We start from the raw sequence: 10,087 nt of genomic DNA on the forward strand, positions 1-10,087 counted from the left end.
TTAATTATTATAATTATTCACATTGAACATCAAAATTCAGAACGGAGTCATATATCTATTATTTTATTGGAAGAAAAAAATTATGAAAAAAATACACTTTATATGGAATAGAAGAATAAAAAAAACACATAAACACAAATTTCATTCATTAAAAATGTTAACATATCTATAGACTTATTAGATAATTACTAATTCCACATTTATTTCTAACTACATCACCGTTATCTCAAACAAATTGAATCTAAATAATTTTTTTTACCATGAACTCTCATTCTTATCCATAATTATCACCTCATCTATCCATTAATTATCATCTCATAATATTCAATCTCTATCTACTAACTCCATAATATTTTATCTACAGTGCAGCGATGTCCTCTGATCACTGAGGCCCATGTGTCCAAATACATCCCTGAGGTGATCAGAACCTGCTGAATTTTGATGAAAAATTAACAATTTTCAGAAGGCAGAAGAAGGAAGCTTGAGATGACACTGATAGCGCACCCACAAGTGGCAAGTTTCGGAAATAAACAATACATGAGATGCAATGTACAACTTCTACAGTCATACTGTCTTTCATGTATGCCTTTTCTGAATGCATCATTGTGTCAATGAAAATGGAAATACTAATGCTATTAAAGCCAGCTGGAAAGGAAAGGAAAATCACGTATCTACTGGAAGAAAATATACGTATCTATAACACGGCTGCTGTTGTAATGGAGGAAAATCAGATTTTATTTAGATTTAGTGTTCTGATCTCGATATTTATTTTTGAATTTATAAAAAACATAAAATTATTATATTAATCTGCTACGTCGCTTCTTTGTTAAGGCAAAAACTATTTTTTGATGGTTTCCGTCAGATTTTATTTAGATTTAATGTCCTGATCTCGTTATTTAATTTTGAATTTATAAAAAACATAAAACGAGATGAACCTACAAAAAAAGTGTTTTTGAGTCTGTCAGACAGATTCGAGACCACCTCAGCAGGCGAGTAGAGACCCCCACTGAGAACGATCCTCCACAGCCTCCAATCCCCATAGAATCTGAGCCGTTAATCACGCTCTGATCTCGAATCTTCTTTATGTCATCATCCAGATTAGGTTGCCTGTCTCCTTAACACTCAAGAACACAGTGGTACGAGCCTATAGAACAGATCCTGTTCAAGTAAGGTCGTGACAAGCAAGGCCAGCGCCTCATACATAAAAGACTCGTTTCAGAACAAACAACAGATGTGGGACTAAATAACGAGATGATAAAAACAGCAACGGCCCGACCGTCCTTCAAGGATGAAGGATCTACTCATAAACACGAAATCAAAGTAAGATGGGATTCATTTATGCAAGGCGGAGCATCGACGGGCCGCAGTTCTCCTCGGCGACCAGTCCGCCGAGCTTCTTCCTCTCGACCTTCACCACCGCGGCCTTGTACGATTCCCCATGTCGGAAACAGCGACGACGAAGCGCAAGCGCCTAAGGAAAAAAAGAGGCAAAGGATAAAAAAAACAAAGAGGGAGAAGCTGCGTATCTGCGAACGCACGTCTGCTACTCTGCTTCATGGTTTTATAGCCGATAGAGGAAGAAGGTTCTGGTAGCGAAATGGTGGCCGTTGGATGAAGAAGACCGCCCTCCCGTTTGTCATTATTCGAACGGTTGCGATTCAATTTGGTCGGCCGGGTTCGCATGACTCGGTTCGGTCGTCCTAAAATTGAAGGGCAAATAAAAAAACTTCCGTTGCCGGGACTCGAACCCGGGTCTTTCGGGTGAGAGCCGAATATCCTAACCAACTAGACTACAACGGATTCTGGTTTTGATATCTACGGAATGGATATATATCTCTATCCTCCTAGCACAAGAACACAAGAATGATCCAGTGACTTGGCAATTTCTATTTTGTTCCTTCCATTTATATAGCCGATATGCTTAAACAAAATAGATCACGATAAATCTTTTGGAATTTGAGAGTATTTATATGCATCGGAATGTATTGTTCAGGAATCATAAGGATAATGTTGACAGAGAAGGAAAAATGTGTCTGGTTTATTCAAGTACAAAGAGAAAATGAAAGATCAGTGTTCAAATGATAAATGCATTTATCCTTCCAAAGATTCATTGATCATCGATATGTGATTCAAAATCTGAACCTTGGTACACATTTCAGCAAGAGATGAATCTGTCCCTGAACAGCCTTCATGAGATGGTATCCACATCGTCCAACTCGAAATGAGTGAATCTACCTAGACCTGTTAAAAAAAATTCCACAAGTTGACACACACTAGAAACTAGTTACAGATTGAAGCTATTCAAATTGTGTTCGACCTACCCGACTGTGAGCTTTAGCCTTTTGTTTCCGGAAAATAGGTAGAATGCGTGAAAATATCGATGGCTTTTTAGGCTTGAAACCATAAAGGAAGGCACTCAATGCTACTCCTGACTTGTTTGGATCATGTTTGCCTCGTGATATGAATATTTGGAAGGTTTCATACAACTTAGCCAACTGCCTCTCGATTTCAGATTGGACCCCCTTGATTTGATCAAGTCCTACCAGCAGGTGGCCTGAAGCCTTACTGCTCACCTGCTTCATGTTCATCACTTCACTTTGTAACCTCGCAGCTTCATGAGGAGTAAACAATGCTCCTACAGATGAACTTTTGCTCACAACACTTGATATCTCCTCTTGCATGTTGTTGAGGGATAAGAACCTCTTCTCCAACTCTTCTCTCAACAACATGCTCTGCTCCGACCATAGTAAGAACTCAGTCTTCAATTCATTCAGTCTTTTAGAAACTGATTCTGACTCAGCATTGCTAGTCTGAATGTCAGTATCAGAAGTTTTGCCACCTTCTGTCTTATTGGCATCCAGCTTATTGATATCAGCTTGCAACTCTACATACTTGGCTTTGAGCTTCTGTACATAGTGGTATGTTGTGCTGAATCTTAACCAGAATTCTAAGTTTTTGCCAAGTAAATGATGAACATCCTTCCCAAGCTTCTCTTCAAAAGGTTGAGTTATCTTTTGTTCGTAGACACATTCTACACTAATGCCACTGACAGATGAATCTCTTTGCAGAGTAGATTGAGACATCTCAGAATCTTTCACAATAGTTGCAGTGTTTGAGATCATCAACTCACTGTGACAAGAGTCGACATATGAAGCAACTTGACAAAGATCAAACCTTGCCTTTAGAGAGGCCAATTGTTCTCTCAGCAAGGTGATTTCCTCATCTCTCGATGCAATGACATTCACTAGTTCCCCTATCAGGGCCATCATCTCTCGGATGTAGTTTTCATTCTTGTTCTCTACTTCTGAAGCATATTTAAGTGAAGCATCTTCCTTTTTCTGGAGAAATTCTTCTAGAAATTCAACAAGTGGATGAGTTGCATCGATCTCTAACAATTCTTCTTTGACATCATGGAATTCAGTTACTTCTATATCCTTACACTCACTATGTGATTCAATGCTACAAGCATAAGAGGCTGCCTCTTCCTCTGGGAATGCAACTTCATCACAAACATTTTCTGTGCGTGTAGGAGGCAGAATCTTCTCTAAAATAGCATTGATGCTATGACAAGTTTCGAGTGCATTTTCACAGAAACTAGATTCTTCATCTCGGATAATTTTGCCAATCACCTCAACTTTCCTCAACTCATCTTGGGTATTCTTAAATCTTTCAGGCAACACATGCGAGTCCTTGGTTAGAATCAATTCCTCCTCTTCCAAGTTCTCTACATTTTTCTCAAGCTCATTACTAACTGAAATAAATTGATTTATTTGTTCAACCTGTGATGAAAATGAAAGTTCCAATCCAGCAACTTTGTCAACAAGTTTATCTATGTTTCCAATAATATCAGCTGTGGAACTTTCAGTGTTTGTTTCAAAGTATTCCTTGATCTTGTCCTGTATGACTTGCAGGTCTAGCTTTGCCTTGTTTAGAGAATCAATTTCTTTTGCCATGTTTTCAGCAGTGGAATTTATCTCTGTTGTTTCGCTAGCCAACTCTGTCATATCCATCTCAGATTGATAACAGCCTCTCTTTAAAGCATTCAACTTTTCTTTAGCAATTCTGATTCTTTCGTATTCAAGTTGTACTTGTTCTAATGATGTCTTTCTCTGCTCCTGCAATCTAACTATGACATCTTCACAAGATTTAAGGGCTTGTTCTGTCATTATCATACGCTCTTCAACATCTTTGAGGACATCACTGCTACTAAACTCATCACGCCACCAACACATCTCATCATACATATCCACGATTTGCTTCTCAATGTCCCAATATTTGACTATACCATTCTCATACGAGCTTTTGATGAATTGTTTTTCAGCTTGCAGAAATAGTATTCCTTCATGAAGCTTATGTATCTCCTCTTGCGCCTTTCCTTCATCTGCCTGAGATTTGTCCCTTATCTCATCTGCCTTTATGGATGATTCACTTTCTCTCCTCTTCTTCATCAGTCCATCAACCGTTCTCCTGTTAACTTTACTTGAGTCAATTGGGGTAATTGCTTTGGGGTAAGTTTCCTCCTCCTCCTCCTCTAGCATGGCATATTGGACCTGGTCAGGACAATGCGTTGCAATCGTGTGGTTGGCTTTTTGTAGTTCTCCAGAGACGCGGTCAAATCTTGCAGCCAATGCTCTATATGCTTTGTGGGCATCTTCCACAAAACTTATCAATTCTGGCCTCCTCTTGAAATACAACTCTGCCTTTTTAGCAAAGGAATCAGCATCTGACTCGACAACCTGAAGCATATTTGTGACTGTATACTCCATCTCTGCAGTCAATACTTTCCACATTAAGAAAATACCGACACAGAGACTAATGTTCATAGCTAGAAATGTAAAAAGATTCTAGTTTTGGAATATCTAGTTGAGACAATTCGATATAAGAACTCAGGAGCAGTAACAACTATGGCATACAGAAATCAGGTAAAAGTCTATCTTGAACTTCCATTTTGAACAGTCTTAAATTTCAATCCTACTTTTTTGAAATCCACACAAAGTGAGTTCGTGAGGAAAAAAAAAAAAAAATCTTGCCGTATAATTTAAGTGCTTTGAAGATCTATGTCTAAAATCAAGTTTCACTATGTATATTCTGGCATCAAAGCAATAATTTAGTAGTATAGTACTCTTACATTCTCAAACATGGTTCATTTGATTGTCACAAAAGAAGAAAGGGATTAATATTTTTGAAGAAGAATTTGTATACAGAGATTCAATCGGTAACTCATGGGAAACTGCATGTTTATGTCTTTGATCAACGAGCTTCTCAAGCAATCAGATCCTTGGTGATTTACGAAGATGGTGAGGCCAAGGGAAAATTTCATGAAATTGAAAGTTCTTTTCCTGGTTTCAATGAGTTTGATAAGGTGTATAAAATATAATTTGTTTTCACAAAAGACAAAGATTTGACAAGCTAAAGGAAATGGTGCATAAACATTCCAATTCATACAAATTCTTTCGTTTGATGTCTTTTCATCAAGAAAATCGATTCAAAAAAGTTATCCATGGCCATCGTTCTTTTGGTTGGACTTTCTTTTGGCCAGAATTCCACTACATATTTTAAGCAAGTCAGAATCAGAATGATGTTTCTACCATTGAATATGAGAAATTGTTTCAAAATGGAACCAAAATTGCCTGCTTTCCAATCTAGAAATCTAGAAATCTCTCAAGTGAGAAAGAACAATCCTTGCAAACGAGGAAAAAGAATATGATTCAAATTGGAAAAACAAGAACAGAATCGATCGAAAAGTATCATGAAATACATATAACAAGTTCATGACAGATGAGAGAATTAGATCACGATTCTAATCGGAAAAGCAAAAACAGAAATCATATGCACAAGTAAAAAAAAATCCGTTAAAGAAAAGGTTAGGGCACAAGCCTCGCAGGTTGTTCTCGAGCCATTTCGACTGCTTCGCCTTGATGTTGCTCGCCCACCACCATGAATAGGCATTGCTCTCAGCCTTCTCCAGCATCTCGTGAAATTCTTCCTCCGGCTTCCTCCCTCCTAGCGCCTTCTCCGTAGAGAGAAGGGGGGAGGAGGTGGAGAAGGAGAGGAAAAGAACAAAATTTCCTTCTGGGGAGAGGAATTATCACTTTTTCCCATCTGCAATAGAGACAAAAATAGCAAATCAAAAGAAGGGATTGGCAAAATACGAGCTGGAGCTCCGAAACGAAGGGAGGAAGAGGAGAAATGGACGGCGCAAGCTGCGTTACCAGAACATAATCGCTTTCACCTCTGTCTCGAGCTAATCGATAACGGAAGCACCCGAATTGGGCGGCGCCGGCACTGGAGTGCCGCTGCGGCATTACTGATTCAAGGCCAAAGATGAGGACGGCGGCACGAAGACGTAGCTCTACTCGTCGACGGCCTTCGGATGCGGTCTTGAAGACGATGACGGTGGATGGACAACGATTTGCCGGAGTGGTGACTGCGGCGTGACGTGATCGTTGGCTGATCTGATCGCCGGTCGCCGCACAGACCGGCCATCAAGACAAATGCGGAAGTAGGAGCTGCTGGACAACCTGCCGGTGAACGTCGGAGAATTAGCTGCATTAAAATTATACTAAATCATTTGTTACATGAAAAAAATGATAATAATTTCAGGAAAACAAAAAAAAAACAATAGACAATAAAGCTTTTTTATTTTCCATAAAATGGTATCTTCTTTTTCAAAAAATAAATATAAAAATTACCAACCAATCAATATTTTCCCCTTTCTCATAAAATACAAATAAAAAATTACCTTACCAAACACTACCTTAATTATTTAAACTTGGACGAATCAAACTGGAGTTTAATGGGGAGAGTTAATTCGACCACGGTTCGAGTGACAGGGCTAATTTTTAACTTACCCTTCAAAAATTATCACAAAAAAAAATACAAAATAATTTACAAGGATACAAAATCTTAATCGAATAATCTCTTTTGAATATACTAAAAAAAATCCAAAAAGTTCGTAATCAAAATTTTTTATTTTAAAGCAACTAACAATCAATTTACAAGGATACAAGACATTGAAAGGGAAGTATAAAACGAACAACAAAAGAGATACTAGAAAAATATCCGACCACATTGAGTCTAGGGTTCACAATCTTATCCTAAAAGTTTCTTTTTTTTCCACGATTCGAATCCGTGACCTCTAAGTCGTGCACAATCGTAATCACAAAAGGCATTGAATATCCAACAAATATCAGCGTTTAAGAGATGTGTAAATTTGAGGTACATCATGGGGGTAGGGGTGGATGATTATGAAGAACATATCCATCATTTGCGAGCTTTAATCGTCCTTCAATCCTTTGAGCAGCCTTTTCGCCCAGTTCCTCAAGCGTCTCTTTAGCGTGAAGCCGACAACAACTCCTACGACAAAGCTGAATGCACAAATCTTACCACAGGTCGATAGAGAAACCACCCGCCTGTGAATTTAAACAGACTGGAAGTTGTGAGTATGCATGTCAACGATGATCCGTCTTCATGGAATTTAAAAGAAAGATGGAACATATTCGTCATTTGCTTATTAGTTGAACTATGCCTAAGAAGGCTTATGGAATTAGAGTACAATACAAGGGGCAGTCAAGGACAATCTATTGCCTATGTGAAATCGAGAATGGAAGAAGATAAAGCATCCCAATTGAAATCCTCATCTCTTCTCTTATTCTTTCAATCTCATCTTTCAGCTGTCATTCTCCGATCTCTCCGCTCTCATCTCTCATTCTACACTCCCAAGCCTTTAGATTCTTATTATGTTCTACTATTCGACAAATCTGCTATTTGGTTGGAGCCAAGGCATCATCGTCAATAAGGACATAATTATATTGCTTACGATGCAACAACAACAAAGGATCGTAGTGGCTAGGTGCATACAACTGCTTGTGCTGACCCTTAAATGCCAACCACATCAGCCGACAATGTCCAACACTTTTCATAACATCAAAGGTTGCAACAAACAACGTAACCTGAATACCCAGCGCCAACTAAAAAAAAATTGCAACATAGACAACTGATCATCAAGCATAGTTTTACTTCAATGAGTCTAGCGATTAAAGAAACTAAGACAACAATAACATTTAACATTTTTGTGCTTTTTTTTATGAATTCACCTTGAATTACATCATCAAGCATAGTTTTACTAGATAGTGCAGTCAATGAACATTGCAACAATAAGGCAAGCCACTCACTTACAAGTATCACTCTGGTTCTTAAATTCATGTATCGTTCGGTTCATTTTTATGGAACATTTGCAAAGTGATCTCATAATCCAGAGCATGGAATTGCTGTTCGTAGATATATTTCATGAACAATCATAAATTCCTAAATATAGACCATTTGTTTCAGTGCAAGAAAATGTTATTTGCATCTAGTATTTCTTTGCAAAACTCTCGCAGAGTAAATGCACTTTTGTATGAAGTCATTTCCACAAAGCGAAGAATGGAAATAAAATAACAAGTCCTAAAAAAACAAGGAATTCAACTTTCACTATCATATAAATTGAGTTTTATGTGCCATGGTAAAATTTCGCTAGCTAAATGGAGAAGGAAAATTAGGGTTTGATGAAACAAATTCTTCTTTTCAAAAGAGAAACACTTCTGTGTTCAATTTGATTCTCACTGTCTTTTTGGTCAATGATGGCATGTGTAGATTTAGAACCAATCAACAACATGAGATCATGCTAATGCAAAAGGAGCATCAACCAATATGAGGCTTGGGTAACAGTAAAATAGAAGATTGACTGTGTATGATCATGTCAAAGCATTAAAGATTCAAAAATATCTTTCGACAACATGAGTTCATTCTAATGCAAGAGGAGCATCAACCAATATGAGGCTACGAGCTACCAGTGAAAAATAAGATTGACGGTGTATGATAATAAAGGATCCAAATATGATTCTTTAGGGAATAGAAAAAGTCAGAATTCAGCGATAGCAAAAGAATCAAGAAAAATGTAAAATCAAAGAGCTTATTAGCTACATAATGAATTAACATAGAAGTGAGGATCATGCTGTTCAAAGGAAAATGGACCAGTAACATTTTCGATCAAACTTCTGTAAAGGTCAAAAGGCTAGTGCAGGCGTCTGCAAACGCCAAGAAAACAAAAAGGGAGCGTAGAACTATAACCATGCTATTTCTATCGGAAAATCTCCATAATCTACCAGGAAATCAGTATTATTGGGGAAAATATTCATTATGAAGGATGCACCTAAACCCTAAATAAATAGAATAAGAAAGAAAGTTGCACTTTCATCAGATCTGTCCATGATTTTTCGTTGTTGTTGGAACTGAATCCAAAAAAAAAAAAAAAAACTCTGATTTTTCCCGACATGTGTTCTTACCCAATCTATATCAGATTAGCAAAAGTGAATATTGAAAATTAGCATAAAAAGTTCATTCCATTTTCAGAATGTTAAGAACCCAAATTGAAGAGACAAGGAACAGAAAATTATGAGCAATCCAAGTACCCGATGGAAGCACGGCGAACAAGAACTTCGGTTTGACCAGGAGAGGAGAATCCGGAGGATGCGTTCGGCTCCGGCAGGAGAGCTCGGAGCCCCAGCTTAAGCTTATCCATGGACTCCATCGATCAAGGATCAACTACGGGGTTTTGGCTAGGGTTTTCCGTCGGCAGTTCACAGCGAGAACAAATTATTTATTTAAAGGAGAAATTTCATCTTAACCCAATGCGTTTGCACTATGCAAAATGCTAAAATTCCCCATTTTTACATATAACTTTAAGCCCCAGTATTTTATATCAAATTACAATTTATCCTTTTTTATTTAAAAAATAATACTTAATCCTTTTGACCTCAAGTCAAAATGAAAAAAAAATATAATGACCAAAATAACCCTGAAAAAGAATAAACGCTAATTTTGAACGTTAAAAATTTAAGTGTTGTCCTAAATTCTAATTATGAACGTTGAAAAAATGATAATGACCAAAATAATATATTACTTTTGATCTTGTTCAAAAGCTGAGAAGATGATTAGTTGGGAATGTGACTCTGGTGAGACGTGAAGATGGCTAGCTAGGTTGGGTGAACTATGAGATCGCAGAGTGCGAATCAGGCAAAGTTGGTTGAACGAACCCTAAGAGTCA

At 37.6% G+C, this 10,087-nt stretch overlaps 2 protein-coding genes and 2 non-coding genes across 5 annotated transcripts; all 4 read right to left on the reverse strand.

Annotated features, from left to right (window-relative positions):
- Nucleotides 1-955: 955 nt before the first annotated feature.
- On the reverse strand, nucleotides 956-1,176 carry LOC122007658. Its single transcript, XR_006119106.1, has one exon. It is a non-coding gene; the product is annotated as a small nucleolar RNA U3 (small nucleolar RNA).
- A 551-nt stretch (nucleotides 1,177-1,727) lies between these two features.
- Nucleotides 1,728-1,800, reverse strand: TRNAE-CUC. Its single transcript has one exon. It is a non-coding gene; the product is annotated as a tRNA-Glu (tRNA).
- Nucleotides 1,801-1,965: 165 nt separating this feature from the next.
- LOC122007254 (protein NETWORKED 2A-like) lies at nucleotides 1,966-6,567 on the reverse strand. Of its 2 annotated transcripts, XM_042563083.1 has the most exons (4): nucleotides 6,213-6,567; nucleotides 5,878-6,102; nucleotides 2,322-4,768; nucleotides 1,966-2,241 (listed from the first exon to the last, which is right to left on the reverse strand). In XM_042563083.1, exons 2-4 carry the CDS (start codon nucleotides 5,969-5,971, stop codon nucleotides 2,236-2,238), a joined length of 2,547 nt encoding a protein of 848 aa, XP_042419017.1. In that variant the 5' UTR covers nucleotides 5,972-6,102; nucleotides 6,213-6,567; the 3' UTR covers nucleotides 1,966-2,235. The 2 variants fall into 2 exon arrangements, with proteins under 2 accessions (XP_042419017.1, XP_042419018.1); XM_042563084.1 differs by having other exon boundaries at nucleotides 5,878-6,561.
- A 460-nt stretch (nucleotides 6,568-7,027) lies between these two features.
- Nucleotides 7,028-9,656, reverse strand: LOC122004809. Its single transcript, XM_042559637.1, has 2 exons — nucleotides 9,453-9,656; nucleotides 7,028-7,412 (listed from the first exon to the last, which is right to left on the reverse strand). Exons 1-2 carry the CDS (start codon nucleotides 9,569-9,571, stop codon nucleotides 7,277-7,279), a joined length of 255 nt encoding a protein of 84 aa, XP_042415571.1. The 5' UTR covers nucleotides 9,572-9,656; the 3' UTR covers nucleotides 7,028-7,276.
- Nucleotides 9,657-10,087: the final 431 nt, after the last annotated feature.

Source organism: Zingiber officinale, chromosome 7B (assembly GCF_018446385.1).
Source record: "Zingiber officinale cultivar Zhangliang chromosome 7B, Zo_v1.1, whole genome shotgun sequence".
In the NCBI taxonomy this organism is placed as follows: domain Eukaryota; kingdom Viridiplantae; phylum Streptophyta; class Magnoliopsida; order Zingiberales; family Zingiberaceae; genus Zingiber; species Zingiber officinale.